This window comes from Kogia breviceps, chromosome 2 (assembly GCF_026419965.1).
Source record: "Kogia breviceps isolate mKogBre1 chromosome 2, mKogBre1 haplotype 1, whole genome shotgun sequence".
NCBI classification, from domain to species: domain Eukaryota; kingdom Metazoa; phylum Chordata; class Mammalia; order Artiodactyla; family Physeteridae; genus Kogia; species Kogia breviceps.
In genome coordinates this window covers 201,878,840-201,901,139 of record NC_081311.1, presented here as the reverse complement: position 1 = coordinate 201,901,139, position 22,300 = coordinate 201,878,840, and the positions used below count along the sequence as shown (strand labels likewise).

The window sequence follows — 22,300 nt, the reverse complement described above, 5'->3', positions numbered from 1 at the left end:
TCCCCCGCAGAGGGAGGAAGGGGGCCAAACCCACCCCCCCCACACCTGCTTCTGTCTCTCGGTTTCTCTCTCCCTCTCTCTCATCTCTATCTCTGTGCAGAGCATTTCTCTCCCTCCCACCAACTCACTGCCCGAGTGGAGGAGGAGGAAGAGGGGGCAGGGGCTTGGGGCGTGGCCCTCCGACCTGACCCGGGACACTTTCCTTTCCTCCTACACTCTGCAAGCAGTGGAGGAGACAGCATGCCGGGCGGGCTGGCGCTCCGGGCATGGGGACCCCGCGTGCACTGTGGCCACTTGTCTGGGCCGTGCTGCAGCTGGGCTGGCGGCCAGGATGGCTCCTAGGTATGTGGGTCGGGGCTGGGTGGCGAGGGGTCAGGCTGGGCAAAGACCTCTGGTTCTCAGTCTCTGGGGGTGGGGGGTGGGGGGGAACCAGGCCCCTGAGGCCCAGCAGGGCCCCTGGCAGGGCGCTGTGTGGCTTTGGGCAGGTGAAGGGCCCTCTCTGGGCTCTGCCTCCTCACCCACTCCCCTCGCCTGGTGGTGAGTCCCTTCCTTGCTCATGAGCAGGCAGGACTATCCCAGCTCTTCCTGGGAGTCCCGAGGGATGGGCAAAGCTCATGGCCCGCTCTGTAGGATGAAAGGGGTGGGCGGCCAGAGACCCAAACCTCGGCCCCACTTCTGTTTTCCTGGGGGGGAGGGGCTGACTGGTTCCATGAGGGCACAGGCTGGGTGGTCTGGAGATGTTTCTCCAATTATGTCAAAAGTGTAACAGTTCCAGTAAAGACCCAGCCCATCGTGGGCCTGGGATGAGCCCCACCTGGGCCTCTGGACGAGATGCCCTGGAGCACAGCGCCCAGGAGCGTCCAGAGCAGGCTCTGGAGAGGGGCCCTGGCCCCAAGCCCCTCAGTACGGGCTGTCCCCTAGGCAGGCCCGGCAGGCCCATGGCCAAAGCGGTCATCGGGCAGAGGCCCCTCCTGGCTGCCCTGCCCTCAGCCACTGTGCCCGGTGCTGCCCTGATGGGAAGGGGTCCCCAGCCAGCCCCAGGGCCTGTCCTCCAGACCCCGCTGGGCTCAGGGGTCACGGGCCCTAGAAGGGCCAAGCCGAGGTGAGGCTGCCCTGACCCCCACTGGCTGCCAGTCCTGGATTCTGTGCCCAGAGGCCCTCAGTTGTCTCTGCCCAGCCAGGCCTGCTCAGCGCCCTGCTTTGTCCCCTCACCTGGCCTCGCTCTCAGGATGGACGGAGGAAACTCACAGCTGCAGTCAGTGGTCCAAGAGCCTGTGGCCAAAAGGTGCCCCGTGGGGAGGCTTGGGGAGCCCAGGCACAGCATGCGGGTGGAGACGGGGTGCATGTCATCCCGGGAGGAGGAACCAAGGCCCGGGGGTTGGGGGGTGCTGTGACTTACCCTCGGTCGCCCACTCCCCACCAGGGCCCCTTCCCAAAGCAGGGGAAGATCAAAATGTGAAAGGGGCCGGCCTTGAGTTCCAACTGAAGCCGACACTGGTGAGCTTTGTGCCCTCAGGCAGGTCCCTTAACCTCTCTGAGCTGCGGTTTTCCCACCTGCAGTTTGGTGATAATAATGCCTGCTTTATAGCGTCATGAGAATTCGATCGTATAAGAACTGTCTGGCCCAGCCTATGACACATTTTTTTAAGTCAGATATGTGTTATTTTTTTCAACGTACAAACTTGAAAAATATTTGAAAGATACAGAAAAGTTACAAAAACACATCAGTGAACACCCTCACCCAAAGTCTCCGAGTGGTAACCCTGGCACATTGGCTTTCTGTGGTAGTTTGCCGGGGCTGCCGTAGCAAACTCCCACCCTGGGCGGGCGGCTGGAACCACAGAAGCTTATGGGCCAGTGGTTCTGGAGACTGGAAGTCAGACCTCAGGGTCGTGGGGTCCCTTCCTCCCGAGGCTGCGAGGGAGACGTGGTTCCAGGCTTCTCCCAGCTGCGGGCGGTGGTGGCAATGCTTGGTGTCCCTCGGCTCTGCTCGGTGTCACACGGCGTCCTCCCGCGTGCGGGGCTGTACACATGTCCCCTTTTCCAGGGTGCTGCTGAACGTGGGGATTTGGGGGTCGGTGCAGCCCACAGCCCTCTCCATCCACGCACCGCTGGCCACCTGAGCGTTAGTCACAGACTCTCCTGACGCCCGGGACGGTGGCTGACGCAGTCCCATAGATCAGATGCCTTTGCGTCCCGAACCTGCCCTCTGGCTGGACTCTTTCCCTGACGGAGCCGAGTCCAGAACCTCGGCTTCATCTGGACGCCACTGTCCTCAGCTTCCTCTGACCTACAGCAGGCGTTTTTGTTTGTTTGTTTGTTTTTAATCAAATCTCAATTTTATTTTAGATATGGAAATCCTTAGAATTAGGATTTTTTTTTTTTTTTTTTTGGCGATTCGCGGGCCTCTCACTGCTGCGGCCTCTCCCGTCGCGGAACACAGGCTCCGGACGCGCAGGCTCAGCGGCCACGGCTTACGGGCCCGGCCGCTCCACGGCAGGTGGGATCCTCCCAGACCGGGGCACGAACCCACGTCCCCTGCATCGGCAGGTGGACGCTCAACCACTGCGCCACCAGGGAAGCCCAGAATTAGGATTTTTTGAGGTGTAATTGGCATACCGTTATATTAGTTTCAGGCATACAGTGTATTTGTATTTGTATATATTCCAAAATGATCACCACGATAAGCCCAGCTAATATCATCACCATATATACAGTTACCAGATTTTTTTCTTGTGAAAAGAACTATCAAGATCCCCTTTCCTAGCTACTTTCAAATACACAAATACACAGAATTATTAACTCTAGTCACCGTGCTGCACACCACACCCCAAGGACTTACTTATTTTATGCCTGGAAGTTAGTACCTTTTGACCACCTTCACCCATTTCCCCAGCCCTACCTCTGGAAACTGCCGATCTGTTCTCTATATCCATGAGCTCAGTTTTTGTCTTGTTTTGTTTTTTGGGTTTTTTTTTTTTTTTAGATTCCACATATAAGTGAAATCATACGGTATTTGTCTTTCTCTGCCTGACTTACTTCACTAAGTATAATATTCTCTAGGTCCATCCAAGCTGTCTCAAGTGGCAAGATTTCATTCTCTTTAATGGCTGAGTACTATTCCACTGTATATACACGACATCTTCTTTATCCATTCCTCTGTCGATGGGCACTGAGGTTGCTTCCATATCTCAGCAATTGTAAATAGTGCTGCAGTGAACATTGGGGTGTATATGTCTTTTAAATTAGTGTTTTCATTTTCTTCAGATAAATACTAAGAAGGGAAATTGCTGGATCACATGGCAGCTCTGTGTTTAGGTTTAAAGGAACCTCCGTAGTCTTCCAACAGAGGCTGTACCAGTTTCCATTCCCTTTTCTCCACGTCCTCTTCACCACTTGTTATCTCTAGACTTCTTGACGATGCCATTCTGACGGGTGCGAGGTGATACCTCATTGTGATTTTTACTTGCATTTCCCTGATGATCAGTGACGTTGAGCATCTATCTTTTCATGTGTCTGTTGGCCATCAGCATGTCTTCTTTGGAAAAATGTCTCTTCGGGTCCTCTGCCCACTTTTTAATCAGAATGTTTGTTTTTTTGCTATTAAGTTGTAAGAGTTTTTATATACTTTGGATATCAACCCCTTATCAGGTATATGATTTGCAAGTATTTTCTCCCATTCATTATGCTGCCTTTTCATTTTTTGATGGTGTCCTTTGCTGTGCAGAAGCTTTTTAGCTTGATGTAGCCCCACCTGTCTGTTTCTGCTTTTGTTGCCACTGCTGGCATTCCTGAAGCAGCCAGACCAGGTGTGCAAGCACCTGCCACCTGGGTGTGTCTGTTGTTTGTTTGTGGGAAGTCAGAGACATGATGGTCCTTCTTGGGGTGCCCATCGGAGACCCCACGACGGGGTCGCTCCATGTGGGTCCACTGCAAAGCCGGGGGGGGGGGGAGGTGCTCTTTTCCCTTCGGGATGAATCAGAGACCCGAGGTAGGGACCCAGCAGTCCGCTGGCCAATGCTTTCAGCACCCACTGATGGGTGTTGCCTAAATCAGGTGTTAGATGGTAGCTGTGACACATGGTCTCTGGGGCCACCCCGAGCCCGTGCCAGGCTTCCCTCCGCGGGAGCCGGGCCGGTGCCACCTTGGCGCTCACAGCGCGTCCCACACCCGGGCACCCCCCGGGTCGCTCCCTCCTGACCCTGCCGGGGCTCAGCGGCTCTCTCCTCAACCCACTCCCCAAACAGAAAAGCAGGCCTGGGGACCTCTCACTGACATTCCATTGTTACATAAATAGACAACATTTAAATTTTCAATTACTCAAACAACATGAGAAAAGATGCATAGACATTCATACTGCAGGGAGGAAGGAGACCCCAGGACTCAGAGGAAGCTCATGAGGCTTCTGGGCTCTCGTTCCAGGGAACCCACTTTTCTCCATCTGGGGGGCCTCTGAGCGCTCCGTGAGGGTCCCCCCTGTGGCCCTGCACGCTGGCCAAGCTGCTGGGAGCCCCTGACAGCCGGGAACTCTGTGCCTTTGGGGAGGCGGGTGCTCCCTGGCCAGTGTTGGCTCCCGAGCAGCCACGGGTGATGGGCTGTCCCCTCCCACACTACCCTGCGGACACTGTCCTTGGCCTGTGTCCCAGGCCGGCCCCCCAGCAGCTGCATCCAGCCCCTGACTCTGCCCACACTGTGAGGAGCCGGGGGGGGGGGGTGTGGGGGACACAGGCATCCAGGTAGGGCTGTGCTGGGGGAGGGGTCTGAGGGGCAGCAGGGAGGCCGTGGGGCCCAGAGGGAGCAGGGCCTGGAGAGCCCCTGGGAGGGACCTGGAGTCCCCAGGGCCTGAGCAGGACGGGGAGGCCGTGTAGAGAACCAGGCCAGGGACCCAGGCAGCCCAGGGTCCCAGCTGCTCAGGCCCAGATTCTGTGAGAGTCCCCACAAAGAGCACGCAGGTGGACAAGAGACTCAAATGGCCACCAGTTCAGGCTGGCGGATGCGGTGGCGGTGAGGGCCTGCACTGAAGATGAGCGGGGCCCCCGTCCCCGCAGGGCTCATCAGCGAGGGTCCCCGCAGGCGCTCACGGGGGCCCTGCTGGAGGGGCCTGTGGAGGAAGGGGGGCTCCCTGGGGGGCTCACTCGAGGCCTTGGCAGGTGGTAAAGGGGGGTGGCGTGGACACAGGACGGGTGGGAGCACAGTCTGGGGGGCACCACCCAGAACAGGGGCTCCTGGGGTACCTGTGAGGCATCCCGGGTTTCTGGACCCAGACGCGGGCTCACGGCGGGGGGCGCCCAAGGGCCTTGTGCAGAGCAGGGCTCTCAGATCCGGTGCACCATCGCCACCGCATGACTTTGACCAAATCCGCGTCCAGCTTGTACCGAAGCGGCGGCAGGGCGGTGGCGGGGGAATAGATTCGGGCCCCGTGGGGCAGTGGGCTTGGCTGAGAGGGGAGGCCCGGCCGCCCTCAGGCCTCCTTGGCCTCCCCACTGCCCCGCCCCTCATGCCAGGGGGACGGGCCTCCACAGAGATGAGAGGACAACCGCCCACCCTGCACAGAGCTGCCCCTCCTCAGGGGCCGGGGGATCCCCCGGCCTGGAGGAGCGGGCAGGGGGGCTGAGGGGAGCTGGCCCAGACCCGTAGCTGGGTCTGGGGGGGCAGCCTCAGGCCTGCCGCTGTGTGCAAATCAGGGGCCACTGCGCAAGCTCCCAGCATGAGCCGTCCGCAAGGGCTAAAGCAGCACCGAGCGTGGGTTTGGCCACATGTGGGTCCCACCCGGGGCCCCTCCCTGCGACGCAGGCCATCACATCAGCCTGGACTCCGTGCGGGGTGCGGCCAGGCATCTCCTGGGAGGGGCTGCCCCTCCCCCACCCCCCCAGCCAGCGAGCTGGGTGTGAGGGCGCGCACACCCATGCATGCGCGTGCCAACGCCAGCTGCATCTGTGTGTTGGTGAGGCGGGCCCCTGCACGTGGTGGGGCACCCCCAGGTGGGGCCTGGCAGGCGACGGCCGGCCTTGTCTGGGGGCCTGGCAGGCAGGACCCAGGCTCATCCACGTGGGGAGCGATGGCCGGCTGACCTCTGAGCACAAGTCCCCAGTCGCGGCAGAAGACACGGAGGGCCTCCTGCTGCCCGGTCAGCAGTGCCCACGGGGGCAGCAGCAGGGGGGGGGGGCCTCCCAGCTCGGAGCTGGTCCTGAGCTGGAGCCTGCCGGGGCTGGGTTCTCCGTGGGACGCCCCCACCAGCCCAGCCCGGCCTCCCAGGTAGCCTCCCCCTCCCCCTGCGCAGAGCAGGCAGGACCTGGGAGCGTGGGGGTCAGGCCTGCAGGGACTGGCAACTGGGACTCAAGGAGGGAGGGGGTGAAGGCCCTTAAAGCCCCACGCAGGGGAAAAACGAGGGCATGGAGGTCAGAGCCAGGTCACAGCCCTGGCCCCAGGTCTCAGTAGAGTCAAAGGACAAAGTCCCACCATGGAGTGGCCCGTGAGAGGCGAGCACCCCATCCCCGGGGCGTGCGAGGCTCTGTGGCAGAAGCACTGCACAACCTTCCCATCAGACGGGCCTTGGGAAAGGGGGAGGGGAGGGTCTGGTGGGCTGTCCCCATTCCCCTCCGCATGCCCGCCCACTGCTCCTATCTCCACCCCTCAGATGCCCCCAGCAGGCCCTGGAGCCCCCTCACCTTCTCCCCGGCCCGGCTCACTGTGCCCGAGGGCGCGAACGCCACCTTCACCTGCAGCTTCTCCAGCAAGCCCGAGCACTTCGTCCTCAACTGGTACCGCATGAGCCCCAGTAACCAGACGGACAAGCTGGCCGCCTTCCCCGAGGACCGCAGCCAGCCTGGCCGGGACCGGCGCTTCCACGTCACGCCGCTGCCCGGCGGGCGACGCTTCCAAATGAGCATTGTGGCCGCCCAGCGCAATGACAGCGGCGTCTACTTCTGTGGGGCCATCTACCTGCCCCCCAAGACGCAGATCAACGAGAGCCGGCCTGCGGAGCTCACGGTGACAGGTGCGGGCGTCGGAGACCCGAGGGCTGGGCTGGGCCCCCGAGGGCAGGGGTGAGCAGGGCAGGCTCTGGGCAGCCAGCAGGAGCAGCCTCAGCCATGGGGCATAGTGGGCAGGGCTGCCAGGCTCCATTCCGGGGCTCGGTCCCACACGCAGGACCACAGCGACCCAGGGCCCTGGCTCTCCATGACTGGAAGCACCCCAGACCCACTCGTCCTTGAGGGGGGGCCGGCGGCAGGCACCCCCCAGGATGCACTCGCGCTCCGAAGCTCTGCCAGGGTGCAGGCCTGGGCGAGACTGGTCAGAGCGGGTCTAGGACTCGCAGAGGGCAGGGCCCTGGGTCCCTGGCTGACTCCTGACCTGTTGCCCCCGCAGAGGGGGTTGTGGAGCTGCCCACAGAACGCCCCAGCCCCCCACCCAGGCCCGAGGGCCAGTTACAGGGCCTGGTCACCGGCATCACAAGCGCCCTGCTGGGGCTTCTGCTCCTGCTGACCTGGGTTCTGGCGGCCGTCTTCCTCTGGGCCACTCGAGGTAAGGCCCTGCCAGCCCCCCTCCCTTCACCCCTCCCCTACTCCTACCCCCTCCGTGTCCCCCGGCACGGAGGGGCCAGACTGGGCTTCCCAGGGTCTGGGGTCCCCTCACAACCCCTGTGCCTGCTCTCAGGAGGGGTCTGAGGGAGGGGAGTGGGGAGGGCAGCCCCCGCAAGGCTGAGTCACCCCAGGCTGCACCTCAGGCGGCAGGACACTGAAAGCTCTTCTAACCGCTGGGCGTCCGAGGTGAGAGCCATAGCCACTGCAGGCCTGGAGCCCCCGGCTCCGCCCCACTGCCTGGAGACCGCTGAGGACACCCCACCCCCTGAGTGGGGTAGGGCTGCAGCCCAGCTGACCGGAAAGCCCCTGTGGGAGGTCGTCTCTCCAGGGAATCGCTCTTTCCACCCTGAAATATTTTTGAGAACGTGCGGGGATCACTGACGATGCGCCTGCTGTGTGCGGTGCGGCAGCCGAGCCGGCGCTGGGCGCTGGGCTGGGCCGCACGTGAGGCCTGGAAGCCAGGCGGGCCCCTGGGGTCCAGACAACCCAGGTCCCAACCGGACCCTCAGGAGGCAAGCGGGGCGGGCGGAGAGCCTGGTGCCCTTCCCAGGGACCCCCGAGACCCCACGCCACGACAGCAGGGCCTCGGGGCTCCCTGACTCGTGTGCTTCTCCGCAGAGGGCTGCACGCGCAGGAGCGAAGACCAGCCTCCGGTGAGCGTCCTTCCCTCGGCGGGGCCTTAGCCACAGCCTCACCTCCCTGGGGGGCGGGGCGACTGCCCGGGGTGGGCGGCCTCAGGGCCGCCTGGCCCCTCACCCGCCACCGCAGCGTGTCTGAGGTTGGGTGGCCAGCCCTGCCCTGCTGTGCGCGCGCACACGTGTGAGTGCGTGTGTGTCTGTGCGCGCGCACACACGCGTCAGCCCCTCGGAGACCGATGAGCCGTCCCTCCCTCTCTCCCCAAGGAGGACTCCGCCGGGCCTGAACGCACCGTGGACTACGGGGAACTGGACTTCCAGTGGCGAGAGAAGACCCCGGAGCCCCCGGCCCCCTGTGTCCCTGAGCAGACCGAGTACGCCACCATAGTCTTCCCGGGCAGGCCGGGCTCCCCAGGCCGCAGGGCTTCCGCGGACAGCCCGCAGGGGCCCCGGCCTCTGAGGACTGAGGACGGACACTGCTCCTGGCCCCTCTGACCGGCTTCCTCGGCTGGCCCGAGTCCTTCAGACCCTCCGCCAAGAGCCGGGTGGCCACTTTCCCTGGAAGAGCACAGAGTGGTAGGGCCACCCAGGAGGTGAGCCTGTCCGCGGGTGACCACGCCCACCCCTGCCAGCACCTGCCAGCCCTGCCGGGCTCTATGGGCAGGGGAAGGAGACTCACCCCGGACTCCAGACCCAGTCTCAGGCTTAGCTGGCCAGAGCCTCCCTCCTACACACGCCAGCTGCCTCCCAGGAGGGCCTGGTGCCTGGACATAGGGGCCCGCGGGTCCTGGTTGGAGACTCCGCCTTGGAGCAGGCCTGGTAGGTCCAGCACGGATCCCTCGAGAGGCACACGGGGAAATGCACAAGGTCAGGGCTCCCCTGGGGCCTCGTGCTCCCCCAGGCCTGGAAGAGAGCTCCTGGCAGCGGTGGGGCCCCTCCACCCTCACGTGTGCCCAGGCCCGTCATGCAGCCCAAGAAACAGGCAATGAAGGGAGCTGGTGGAGCTGGAGTCACCCCGTCGAGGCCATCCTGGGGGCCCTGGTGTCCCCCGTGTATCCCCACTTCTCCTTGGCAGCCATTCACGGTGCTACTTAAAGGGGCCTCCGCCGGGCTCCCTCCAGGGCCCTGGGGCAGGTGCGCGGCCCCCTCGGCAGGGAGCCCTCCGACAGAGCCGCCACTCCCCGTGGCCTGCACACACACGTCCAGGGCAACGTGGCCGGGGCAGCTGGGTGTGGGGGACTCGGAGGCACGTGTCCCATCTAGGGGTCCAGGCACACTTCCTTGCTCTGTTACACTGTAATTAAAGAGGGATGAAAGCTCTAAGAAAGGCGCCGAGTTTTCCTGCTCACTCGTTGGACACCGGCCTGAAGTAGGAGGATGCACCAGCCCGCCCGGCCTGGCCCTCACTATCCCAGAAACACACTGGCCCTCCGAGGACCCCCTCTCCGTCCCCACCACACGCCCACAGCCTGAAACCCCTCCGACTTCAGGGGGCCACCGGGCACCGCCCCCCCAGAAGCCCTTTCCGGGCTCCACACCCCTGGGTCCCATAGCCCCCTGACCCCGAACCTGGCACAGGATGTCCCCAACTGAGCAGCTGTGCCTGAATGTCCTGCCCCAGCCCCACGTGTCCCCACACCAGGCTGGCGGGGGCATGGAGCGGGCAGGTGAGCGAGTGGGCTGCCGCAGGCTATGAGTGAGCAGGTGCCAGGCTGCTGGGGGGCTGGCGTCTGTGGGAAAACCCAGTCCCTTCCCCTCTACAAACTGGATGATGGTTCAGTCCCCCAGGGAGTGGATGCACTGCCACCACACAGGTCATAGGCTCTTGTCCCTGACTACCGTGACAGACACCCCCAACCTTGCCCCCCGCCCAGCGAGCCTTGTCCAAACCCACAGGTTCCAGGAGCACAGCAGCCCCCACCAGCTCATCAGCCCTCGAGCCCACACCCTGTGCCTGCCATCCTGGAGACTGTCCCAGGCAGAGGGAGAGTCACCGGGTCTGGGACACTGGAGGGAACACTGCTGGTGAATCTTGCAGACGACGCAGGCTCTTGTGCCTGGAAAACCCAGGAGGTTCTGTGGGGAAACTGCTACGGCAACAGGAAAATCTAGTCCAGGAGCAGCTGTAAAATTAACATCCCGAAATAAATGGCTTCTGTACGACCGTAACCACTTAGAAGAAAAAGCGATATCGAATATTCCGCCTATGACATCAACAGAAAAGATTGCGTGTCCGAGGCGTAGATTTAGTGAGAAAAGCACGAACCCGCTGGAGGAGAGCGGAGCACCGGCGCGGCCGGATGTTCTGGGGAGGACGCCTCAACGCCATGGAGGCGTCAGTTCTTCCTAATTCTACAAAGTCAGTACGATCCCAGTAAAAACCCACATTTCTGCAACCGTAAAGTTCATCTGGAAAAATAAGCAGGCAAGTAACAGCCAAGAAAATCAGGAAAGGGAAGTGAAAGAAGAGCAGCTTTATCAGATCTAATACTGATGATCATTAAAAGAGTGGCGTTAGCACATGAAAAGGCAGGAATAGCGCCAATGAGTGGGGAACCGTAGACTTTTGGTGGTGCTGGGACAGCACAGCTATTTGGAAAGTATAGTATAGTAAGGTAGACACCTCCCTCCTACCCTGTGCTTGCATCAATCCCAACCCTATGAGACACAGGAGAAAAACCTACGAGAACTTCACAGGGAGGGCAGGGATGCCGGCTCACCCTAGGTGCCATGGAAGAGAAGATGGGGAAATTCAACTGTGTAAATTGGGGGAAACCCTGTACCACAGCAAAAACACCATGACGAGCAGGCTGGGGAAAGTATTTGCAATATCACGCAGACGGCTAACACTCCAGTTATAGAAAGGTCTGGAATCGGGGAGACAGCAAGGTCAGAGCTGCAATGGAAAAGCGAGCCAGAGAAAGGACGGGCTGTCCACGCACATGCCTCCCACATGTTATATGTACACATATGCACACATATCCCTTAAACAGGGAAAGGATGCTTATTTTCACTCAAAATAAGGAAACTGCAGATCACAGCCACACCTACTCACCAGCCAACTCGGAAAGCTTGACTACACCCTGGGCGAGGGTGCTGGGAAGCGGCTGCTTAGCAGTTACTGGAGCCTTTGCCCTTCACTCCTGAGCCCCACCTGTGCAACACCTCCCAGGGGCGCTGGCAGAAACTGGAAGCACGTGGGGTTCACTGTGCGGGACCTGATGGCCGAAGGCAGGGGGGCCCCGGGGTGGCAGGAGCAGGGGCCCTGCCCGGACTCTGGGTGAACTGGCTCCTGGGCGGGGCGGCCGCCAGCCCGCAGGTGTGTGCAGGAGGGATGGAGGCACTCGGGCCCGGAGCACGGAACCAGGTTGGGGTCCGGTCCAAAGACAAGGGGGCAATCTGAGCATCAAGACTGCCAAAATTAACATGAAAAATCGAATTGATTCACACACTCTGAGCAAGTTTAAAAGACCACGAGCTCACACTGACACTGGAAAAAAATGTTGACATGAAAGAGCAGGGAGGGAAGGAAGTGGCCTCGGGTGTGCTGGCAGTGCCGGCCGCCCTGGCAGCCGCGCTCAGATAAAAAGTGAGACCGAGAGCGACACTCAGCACTTTGCATCCGCCTTCCCGTAAGGCGGCCGCTGCCACCTGCCGCCACTCACTTTTTCCGTTCCCCTGCTCTGCCCCAGCCGCGTGTGTCACCGGCCTGGCGGCGTGACGCGCCCACCCCCGCTCACACCCGCTCCGGCGGGTCAGTCTCCGCATCAGCGTCAGCGCATCTCACGGAGCCACAGCGTCGGGGAGGGGGGAGAGGGGGAGGGCGGGTCTCAGGGCTCCCTGCTCCCAGCCTGAGACCCCGGCAGCCCACCCGGGCCACGTAGCCGAGCCCCACCCTGGCAGCGCCTCTGCCCAGCAGGACCCCCCTCGGGCCACCCATGCCCTCCCTGTCCCCGCTGCTGTGCTGGGAAGTGGGGGTGCCCAGACACCTCACCATAGGAGTCCAAGGTCCCACAAGGCCTGCGGGATTGGGGGGGCGCTGTGGCCAAGGCCTCCTGGCAGCAGGGGCTCAGGTCTCAAGGGGAGCCCAGCCTTGGGAACAGGGAAGCGGGCTGCTGTGCGGCGCCTGGGCTCTCAGCCCTCATGGGTTGGTGGTCTGACGTGGACAGACGCCCCTATGGTCTGAGTGAGGTTCCTGAGTGTTTGGAGACTTCAGAACGTGGGGACCCCCCGAGAGTGACCAAGGCGGTGCGGGGGACCCTTCCCGGGGGTCCTGTACCTCAACCCGGTCGGGCTGCCTCATCCGCTGGGCGGTGGCCTGTGTTCTTGGCTCCCGAGCCCACGACTCGGGTGGGCAGGGGCGGGGGGGCTCCCTCGCCTCCTGCGGTTTGGGGTGCCCTGGGCTCGCCGCAGGTCAGGGCCGCCTCTGAGAGCCACATTCGGGGAAAGATGTGTCACCTCCCATAGCCCTGCATCTTGGGCCCCGTTATCTGAGCTTCACGAGGCGCTTGGCCGCTGGGCCCTCGGGCGGGAAGAGGCTCTGGGCCAAGGCACCCACACATCTAGGCAGATGGCGCCCAGCCTCACATCCGCCCCGAGGGGCGCCGGCCCCCGGTGGCCTGCCCGGTGGGCACAGAGCCACGTCTAACAGCCCCCCAGCTGCTTTGGCTTCTCCCAGCCAGGGGTCCCAGTGGGGGTCACAGCTCCTGTTGGTCCTTTGGGCAAAATGGGGCTGGCCCAAGGGCATGGCCTGAGGGCGTGGCCTGGGCGGGGGGCGGGGCCTCAGGCCCGCGTGCACCAGCATCCCACCGACCCACGGGCGGCAAAACCCATGATTGTTTTTTGTTTTTATCTCAGTCTGAATTCCGAAAATATACTGTCAAATGCTATTATTAAGCCATTTAAAACATTAACTAATTAATTTTAAAAATTCTGTCCATCCACATTCATAGCAGCATTATTCACAGTAGCCACAAGATGGAAGCAACCCACGTCCATCAACTGATGAAGGATAAACAGAACGTGGTCCGTCCATATGACAGAATATTATTCAGCCTCAAAAAGGAAGGAAATTCTGAGTCATGCTACACTGCGAATGAACCTTGAGGACATGATGCTCAGTGAAATAAACCAGACACAAGGGATGGACACCTATGATTCCCTTATATGAGGTACTTAGGTCGTCAAATCATAAAGACAGAAAGTAGAATGGAGGGTGCCAACAGCTGGGGACGAGGGGTTGGGAAGTTAAGTGTTTAGTGGGGACAGTGTCCGTTTAGGAAGATGAAAATGGGACTGGGGTAGAGAATGGTCATTGCCACAGCTGTGGCAAGTCAGAGAGGCTGGAGAGCCGGGCGAGCTGATGCTGCAGCTGGAATCTGAGGTGTCAAGGGCAGAATCCCCTGTTCCTCGGGGAAGCTCAGTCTTTTCTCATAAGACCTCCAACTGGTTGGAGGAGGCCCCCGTGTTAGAAAGGATAATGTGCTTTATTCAAAGTCGGCGGATTTAAATGTTAATCTCATCTAAAAATAGCTGTGTGGGCAGCCTCCCTCCTTCCCACCTTCCAAACACTCTTGAGAGACAGCACAGGGTTTGCAGACTAAAGAAGATCACGGCCCTGCCCCACCCAGCGTTCATCACGGTTTTATTCTCGGTGCCGCTCAGAACCTCTCCCTTCTTCCCTGTTACAGACACTCCCCAGGAAGGACCCCGGCCTCCCCTGGCACGGTGGTGGGGAGCTCCCACGGCGGGCGGGAACCTACAGAGCCCTGTTTTCTGTCGAGGAGGAGGAGGCAGTGAGCAAGCTCAGCGGGAAGGCCCGGACCCCGCTGTGGCTCCCCTCCCCGGGGGGTCCACGCCAGGACAAGCGCAAGCTCACGGTCACCTGGGAAGGGCAGGACGGGCCACCGTGCACCCATCACACTGGAAAAAGGAAAAAGACCAACAGCGTTCAAGAAAACAGCCTTCTCACTCGAATGGATAGCTTGTGAATTACTACTCTTTTTAGGAAAATAGCCTACTGTTATCTGTTAGAATAAAAAACTACAGAGATTTTTGCTCAGTCACCCCACAGTTGAGAATCCATCCTGCAGAAATCAGTCTTGGTTTGTAAAGACAGATGTTAAAAGATGTGCACTGCAGCTTTGTTTGCAGTGCAATAATAATAATAATAATAGAAGCCACATCTGAATGTCTCCAACAAGGAAATGTTGGCTGGCCCACGTACATCGATGCTCTAGAACACATCGTGCAGTTACTAAGTAAGCATGAGCTAGGATGTGAGTCTTGAAAGGCGTCTGTGTCGTTGTCTGGACTCCGCAGGAAATGGACCCCAGGACGGAGGGTTGCAGCTGTGGGCATTGGAGTGAGGGAAGTGGCCGTGAGCCACACCAGACCACAGCGACGAGCCTCGTCCGCAGGGCACGCGGCCCAGCCAAGCGCTGCTGCACTCGGGCGGTCGGCTGCAGGACCACAGCCATGCGACTGTTTCACCCTGGCGCAAAGGGAAACACATCCATGTATGTTCCCATTTATTTCCTCTTGTATGAACCTTGGGAGGGGAGCGGGCTGCTGTCACCTTTAGGGGCAGAATGGGGTGGGCCGAGACTCTGGGTTGACTAATTAAAACAAGCACTTGTGGCCACTGAAACTGTTTTAATGACACACAGCGGAAAACATTCAAAAGACTCAACGTGGGAGCCACCAAATGGACTGCAAGCTGGTCACTACCCCGAACTGTGGGATCAGCACAGGCCGCTGAGCCTCAACTTCCACATCTGGGAAATGGACATCATACCTGCCTCACAGGGGCTTTGACTTATTAAAGGGAATGGAGTGCACAAAGCATGTGAGACCCAGGAGACCTTCTGTAAGTGTTTTATCCTTTCCCCTCTGCGCACACACAGAAATGGAGCACAGTACTGAAGCAGAGAGAGGGACGGAGGAGAGAGACAGCACGGAGGAGGGAGGGAGGGAAATCCAGAGAGAGATAGGGAGACAGACAGAAAAACAGGAAAGTCTAAGAGTGAAGCACAGAGACAGAAAATGATGAAAAACACACAGAAGAGAGTAAGAAGCATCCAGTGAGAAGGGCAGCGTTCAGGAACTCGGGTCCCAGAAACTCTGGAATGGGATTAGGCAGCCAGTGACGCCTGTTGGCATCTCCCGCGGCCACTGGATCTAACTCTCCTACAGCAGCACAAACTCATCCCCCTTCAGCTCTGAAATGGGTCTCACTGGGCTAAAGTCACGGTGTCCTCAGGGCCGGTTCCTTCTGGAGGCCCCGGGGGAGAATCCGCTCGCTGCCTTTTCCAGATTCCAGGAGTCACTGCATCCCTTGGTTACAGGCCCCTCGCCCATCCTCAAGCCCAGCATCGTAACACCTGCTCTCCCCGCTGACCCTCTGTCCCCCTTCTAAGTGCCAGCCCACCCGGATAACCCAGGACAATCCCCCATCACAAGCCCCTTAACCTAATCACGGCTGCGAGGTCCCTTTCTCACGAAGATCACACACTCACACGTTCCGGGGGTTAGGACGCCGACACCTTTGGGAGCCTGTATTCTGTCTACCAGACATCACGTCTGTTTCACATTTCCTTGGAGGTCCTGCCAGTCCAGTAAAACAAGGAAAGGAGACAAAAGGAACAGCATTGGAGAGGACACAACGCAATGGGCAGTCTGCACTAGAACCCCCAGCAAGGCCCGACCCGGCCTGGGGAAAGCACCACAGGAGCAGGACAGCCTGGGGAAATGCCCAGGGGCTGGTCCATCAAGTTGGAACCGAGGAAGGAAGAAGGAAGAGGCTGGGAGAGCACAGGGCCATCCCAGAGGGCCTGGGGGTCAGGTCAGCCTGGGGGGAAGTGCGGGGGGCAGAGGAGCAACTCCTGTGGGGTCAGGCTGGGCCGCACCTGAGGACCAGTGGCCCCGGAGGCTGGACAGCTGGGCACTGCTCGAGGTACAGTCACCCAGGACCAGGGAAGCCAGGGCCACAGGCCCCAACAAGGCTGACCCCTTCAGGCCAGCAGCTGGATCCAGGCCTAGAGAGCAGGGAGGGCCTTCCCTAGCTCAGCTGCCCACTACAGCAGCAAGCAGAGCATGCCCTGAGCCCTCGGGGACCAGCCAGAGCAGGTGCAGGTGGCTACAGGCCTCGGGGGTGGGTGAGGATGGTTTTAGGAGGCGCCCAAGCTGCCCTGAGCCCAGGGACTCTCCCCACAGCCTCCCTCCCTGCCTGGGGGTGGGTCACACCTGGGGAAGCCCTAACCCAGAGCCCTCAGCTGCAGCCTAGACCATGAGGGGCCAGGATGGGGCCCCCCGAGGAAGCCACAGCTCTGGGATGGACCCAGTCACCGAAGGCCAGCTCTGCCCACTTGGGAGATCTCACTCCACGGCTGGCCTGCACGGGGTACTCGATGGAGGGGACTCACCTCGGCCCGCTGGGAGCCCCGTGGCGGGAGCAGCCCGCCCAGGATGCAGGTGCAGGAGTGGGAGGCTGGCCGCCTGCCTGCTGTGCCAGCCAGGACTCGAGCCGGTGTCACAGTCCCCACACAGGGACAGCCGGGACCTGCCCGGGCTGGAGCTCGCCCCCCCCCAGGGAGGACAGTCCCCCAGGTAGGAAGTTCCACAAACAGGGCAGCCTGAGTAACGGGTGTTTGTCCCCTCCCAGTTCTGGAGCCAGAAGCCCCACGCCCAGGAGTCCAGGGCCGCGCTTCCTCCCCAGGATCCAGGGAGGGTCCGCCTGCCTCTTATCTTCTGGGGGCTCCAGGTGTCCGTGGGCCTGTGGGCACGGCCCTCCAGTCCCGGGCTCCATCTTCACATGACTTCCCCCTGACGGCCCTTTTCTCGTATAAGGACACTCACTCCTGCCTGACTCAGAACCCAGCCTAACCCAGGATGGTCTCCTCTCAGTCCTAACCTTAATTACATCTGCAAAGACCCTGCTTCCATACAGCTCACAATCTGAGGTTCCAGGTGGAATTTAGGGGACACTAATCACCCAGTCTGGAAGTGAGTACAGGACACTGCCGTACACACCTGTGACCTCTGGGCCTCTGGAAAGCCCCACCTGCCCGTCTTTGCTGGTTGCTGTGGCTTAAACCTGAAAACAGAAGAGCGGACTCAAGCCACTGCCCCAAAGCCCCAGGTAGAAGGGCTGTCCTTACGGGGACTGAGGCGGCCTGGAGGTGGGGGGTGCCTGGAGCCCAGTGGTGACCCCTGAAAGGTGGCCACCCCTGCAGGGACGGCTGACAGTGAAGGAGAGCAATAAGGGGGTCTCCCGGCTCCCAGGGGACTGGCTGTTCTGAGTTCCCTGGGGACCCTCGGGCCTCCACTGCTCAGAGCCTTCCTGGACGTCCCCACCCTTTGGGAGGACCGTGTAAGACATCATGCTGTCCCGGAATCCAGGCTAAGGAGGTGACAGAAACTGGGGCCATCCAGGGACCCCCCCCCCGAGATGCTCATCACGCATGCCCGCAACTGTGGACACTGACCAGCCCCAGAAGGTCGCCCTGCAGGGTCCCCGTCAAGGAGCAGCGGGGCCTGTAAGCAGAGCTGCTGGGGAGGGTGACAACGTGCTGGAATGAAGCCATATTTTTTCAAAAAGAATTTCTTCAAGGGATCAGAAAGAAACGCCAAAAAGACAGTCATAGTTGTGGCGGGCGAGGGTCTGTGCGGCTCACTTTGCTCTTTAGAGTTTTATACGTTCCCCACATTTTCTACAGTGAACGCATTTTACTTTTATAACCAGAAGGAAGATGTTACAAAGAAGAGGAAATAAAAAGGTGCTTCCACGGGGCACAGAGGGCCGGTCCTGGGACGTGACCCATCCAGGGAGGGGCAGCTGCCCCCGCTCCCCACCGGCCCCTCCGGCCGGCAGGGCGGAGACCAGGCAGATCTGGGGCTGCCACACAGAGACGGCTTTTCCTGCCCCCCTCCTGCCCCGCGGCTGGCAGCCTCCAGCGCTGGAGAGTCTAGCTAAGGGGGACAGACCCCACAGTGACGTGGCTAGAGCACTGGGGACCCTCCCCAGGCTTTGATGTGGAAAGAACTGAGGAGAGACACCCCTGCACAGACACGCAGGATCCCTTTATTTCTTGTTCATAAGCCAGAAAAAAACCAGCGGAGCAAGAGGAAAGAGGAAAGTGGTACAGGCCACTAAGCACCGCGGGTTAGGCTAAGGGTCCCGGCGCCACACCCCCCAGCCCTGCTGTCGGCCTTGGGAGGGGGCGGGGTGGGCCACGCAGGGCCAGAGCCCGTCCACCCTGGGCCATCCAGGCCACCCTCCCTTCCGGCTGCACACCTCCTTCCTAAAGACCAGCCCTGCTTGGAAACTGTTACAACTGAGCTTCTGTGAAATTCAGCGAGGTCCCTCACTAACACTCACGCTCACGAACCTCCATGGAGAAACCAAGGAGCAAAGGCGCCTCTCCAGGCTGGAGCCCCGTCCAGGCCTGGGGTCACACCGACACCCCAACCCCGCCACCTCCCAGCATCCTCCACCCCTGCCCCCCTCCCCGGTTCCTCCTGGGCACCCGGGGCCAGGCCTGGCCAGAGGCCCACCAGGAGGGCCGGCAGAGCCCCAGAGGCTCGTCCCCAAGGCTGGGGGGCCGGTGCCTGCCCTCACGTTCCCCGGGACCTCCTTCAGGGAGAACATGCAGGAGAGCTCCTCGTAGGGGACCCCAGTCCCACTCTCGTGCAGACAGGCGAAGGTCAGGGCTCTCTTGGGGGTGGGCCTGATGGACGCCAGGTCACAGTAGCCACTGGGGCCCTCGTGGATGGCCCAGGGCTCCGGGCAGCTGTGGGGCTCCAGGGGGGACCGGCTCAGGCGGATGCCCATGTAGATCTGTGCCCTGCGCCCCGCCGGGTGGGAACACAGCAGCCACGTGGGGCTCCGAGACAAGGCCGAGGGGGGACCGGGAGCTTGGGGGTCCGGGCCCCCCTCTTCCCCCCAAGCCCAGGCCCTGGGCCAGGCTCCCCGGGGCCACCCCCACCGCCCTCTGTCCCACCCAGCCGCCGCCCCTAGGGTGTCTCCAGCGCCCTCCTTCCTCTGGGGGTTCCTGGGGCCCAGGGCAGAGGTGTGGAGGGTGGAGGGGGTTCCTGGTACCCACGGAGCACCCCTCACCCTCTGGCCTGCTGGAGCGCGGGGCCAGAAAGCCCGCAATGCTGCCCCAACAGCCCCCGGCGGTCCCGGCCAGGGCGAGTTCCAGCTCCCCAGGCAGGAAGGAGGCGCCCTCGTCTACACTGAGCAGCTGCACGTGGCTGCCCAGAGGGCCCCGGGCATTGCGGGAGAGGATGCCACCGGCCGGCCCGCTGTCCACCACCGCCAACTGGTCCTGGCCCGAGCGCACGTTGGGCACGAGGCCCCCGTGGGGCCAGGTGCGGCAAGGGAGCGGGGGCGGGTCCCGCAGATCTCACCGAAGCACTCTCGCCGGTCCACACGTAGGCCGGCACCAGCGGGCGGCCCGAGCACAGCCGGACGCCACGGCTGGAGCCGACGGCCAACGTGGCCCGGTCTGCAGGGAGGAGGTGCTGCTGGTCCCCACGGTCAGGCAGCACCAGCACCCTGGGGGACGGGGAGGACGGGGGGCCAGTGCCCGGGTTAGGGGGCAGCTCAGGAGGCAGCCATCGGCTCACTGTGCCCCCACCGTCCACTCCTTCCGGCTACCCCCAGGCTGTACAAGCCTCTGGGGTCATTAGCAGGAGCCACGAGCCCAGGCAGGCCGCCGGGCCAGGTTCTCCGCGGGTGAGCGGGAGGCCAGCCCCCAAGTGCGCGCGCTGCCCCGGCAGAGGGGCGGCTGAGGGCGGGAGGGTCTGGGAAGCCCCTCCTGGCACTGGGCTCAAGTCCCCTGGGGTGGGGTCCACACCAGCAGACAGCTCTTTAGATCCGCTGTGTCCTGTCTGGGTCTCAGAGCCTGCCCCACCCCTCTGTTCAGCTCCTACCTGCCAGGGCCTAGGTGACCCCTGGGTCTGCTTCCACATGCCAGGGTCGGAGTGGCCCCGAGGGCAGTGGGTGGTCAGGCCCTTGGGGAAGGGGCAGTGAGAGCAGGGGGAAAGCTTTGGTGTCAAGCCCACCTACCCGGCTGCAACCCCGGGCCGGGCCCCAGGAGAGGGCTGAGAAGGAAGAAGCGGAAGGGGTAAAAGAGGTGACCCACTGGGGCTTTGGGGCCAGAAGGGACCTCAGCGCTCAGACAGAGACAGGCTCGGAAAGATGACAGAGCCTGCTGGGCGCGGGACTGAGCGCTTCCGGGGACAGGACGGGGGCGGCCCCCCAAACGGTGTCGGTGGCGCTTAGGCTGGGTGCGGGGTGAGGCGGGAGCTCCAGCCAGGCCCCCCTCCGCCGCCGGGGTGCACACCCGCCCGCGGTGCAGAATCCCATTCGCCGCCCCGCGCGACCCCTCCATGCTCGGACCCCCCTCCCCCCCACCCCACGCCGTGCAGAGCAGGCGCCCACCCTCCCTGCTCGGCGCCCCCCAGCTCCGCCCCGCGTCCCGCGTCCCGGCTGGTCACTCAGCAGGGGCGGGCAGCGTCCTCACCCGCAGGGACCTGGGCAGCCTCGCGGGTGCGGCTGCGCACGGCGATGAAGAGTAGGACTGGCCGTGCGCGCCACGCGCGCCGGGCAGGGGTTCCTGGAGCGGTGCTCGTCCAGGACCGCGTCCCCAGCATGCGCGCGGTGCCCCGCTGCGGGAAGGGGGCCGAGCCTCAGCCCCCAGTCCTTCCGCGCGGCGCGGCCCCTGCCGCCCACCCCGGGCTCACACGCACAGAGCCCCCAGCCAGCGTGCGGGTCCTCCGCAGCAGGCGGTGGGCGTGGACGTCGTCGGGGCTCAGCCGCCGCTCCGCCAAGGCCAGCAGGGTGGGCCCGGGGGGCACCGGCAGCAGTGAGGGCACGCGGTAACTCAGGCCAGCGCTCTCGCCCTGGAAGAGCACGGGCCACGCAGGGCCACGCGGGGCCCCATGCTCTGCGGGCGCGGGCCCAGGACCCCAGAGTCAGCGGGTTCCCTCCGGATGGACGAGGGTTTTCTGTGGGTGCAGGCGCCCTGCCCCAGCCCAGCCCGCCTTCCTGTGCCCACTGGGAGACCGCCCTGTCCCAGGGCCCCTCACTCCCGTCCAGGGTGGTCCCTCCCCAACGGCTACTGCACCCCAAATGTCTGGAACCCGCGCCTTGCTCCTCTCAGCACGGCCCACGGAGAGGGAACTGGTTGGCGTCGGGAGCAGGGTGGCCTGGCCAGAGCCCCTCGACCCTGCGCACCCACGTGCTGGGGACTTGCGGTCATCACAGAGCCTGCCCGGCAGGAGGCTGCCGGGGGACCCCAAGGCTCTGGACAAGGAGGGGTTCAGTGTCCCCAAGCAGGGGCCCCACAACCACAGGAGCCGTGCAAACAGACATGCAGAAAAGGACACAGAAAGACACGAAACACGGAAACATGGGAGATACAGAGGAAGACACGCTCACATGTGCTGCACGCAGACGCCAGGCTTCCGCTGCCATCACCCTTTCAGACCTGGGGTTCTGGGGGTGGCCAGGAGACATATAGAGGGTTGCCTGCTGACCAAAGGGGGGCCCAGCAGCTCTCCTGCAGATAAGGGTCCTGAACTCCAGGCCCCAGCGGGACATTTGCGAGGTAGGCGACCCGCCACCCTGCCCCCCGGGCTCCTGAGCAAGGCTGGGGGACGTGGGGAAGTCCAGCAGAGCCACCCTACCTATGGGGTACCCCAAATAGCTCACACATGTACCCCAAGAGAGCTAGGGGCAGTACAAGCCAGTGGGGCAACAAGAGGGACCCCAAGGAGGCCAGAGAGGTCACCACCCTGCCGTCCTGCCCCTGCCCCCTCCAGGCAGAAAGGAACCAAGTGTGAGGCGGGGGGCGGGGGGGTTGGTCTGCAGTAGGGGGCAGGGGTTTGAACTTGACAAGCAGCGGCTCCCACACAGTGATGGGCGGGTGAAGAGCGCCCTCCACGACGGAGCCCCCTGAAGCTGGAGCACACACAGGAGAGAAGCCAGGCTGGGGGACAGGGCGTGGAGGCTGGGTGGGCTTCTCAGAGCTGAGAGGGGAGGGGCGGCGGGAGAGCACAAGCCAGGCACCAGAAGCG

General features: G+C 62.4%; 2 protein-coding genes across 2 annotated transcripts; one reads left to right on the top strand and one right to left on the bottom strand.

Moving 5' to 3' along the window:
- The first annotated feature begins 220 nt into the window (after positions 1 to 220).
- PDCD1 (programmed cell death 1) lies at positions 221 to 9,539 on the top strand. The gene is made up of 5 exons (XM_067027568.1): positions 221 to 342; positions 6,638 to 6,997; positions 7,369 to 7,524; positions 8,202 to 8,236; positions 8,486 to 9,539. Exons 1-5 carry the CDS (start codon positions 267 to 269, stop codon positions 8,711 to 8,713), a joined length of 855 nt encoding a protein of 284 aa, XP_066883669.1. The 5' UTR covers positions 221 to 266; the 3' UTR covers positions 8,714 to 9,539.
- Positions 9,540 to 18,669: 9,130 nt separating this feature from the next.
- Positions 18,670 to 21,824, bottom strand: NEU4 (neuraminidase 4). The gene is given in 10 exon segments (XM_067023515.1): positions 18,670 to 18,824; positions 18,827 to 19,120; positions 19,123 to 19,221; positions 19,224 to 19,595; positions 19,598 to 19,651; positions 19,654 to 19,775; positions 20,285 to 20,369; positions 20,746 to 20,890; positions 20,972 to 21,168; positions 21,761 to 21,824. Coding segments are annotated over 10 exon segments (1,587 nt in total).
- Between the last annotated feature and the right edge of the window lie 476 nt (positions 21,825 to 22,300).

Bases quoted from the DNA above. Each gene is read 5' to 3' on its own strand.
- PDCD1 (XM_067027568.1), top strand. From the start codon at position 267: ATGGGGACCCCGCGTGCACTGTGGCCACTTGTCTGGGCCGTGCTGCAG. The intron at 343-6,637 runs GTATGTGGGTCG...TCCACCCCTCAG, and splicing joins GCGGCCAGGATGGCTCCTAG to ATGCCCCCAGCAGGCCCTGG. The intron at 6,998-7,368 runs GTGCGGGCGTCG...TTGCCCCCGCAG, and splicing joins TGCGGAGCTCACGGTGACAG to AGGGGGTTGTGGAGCTGCCC.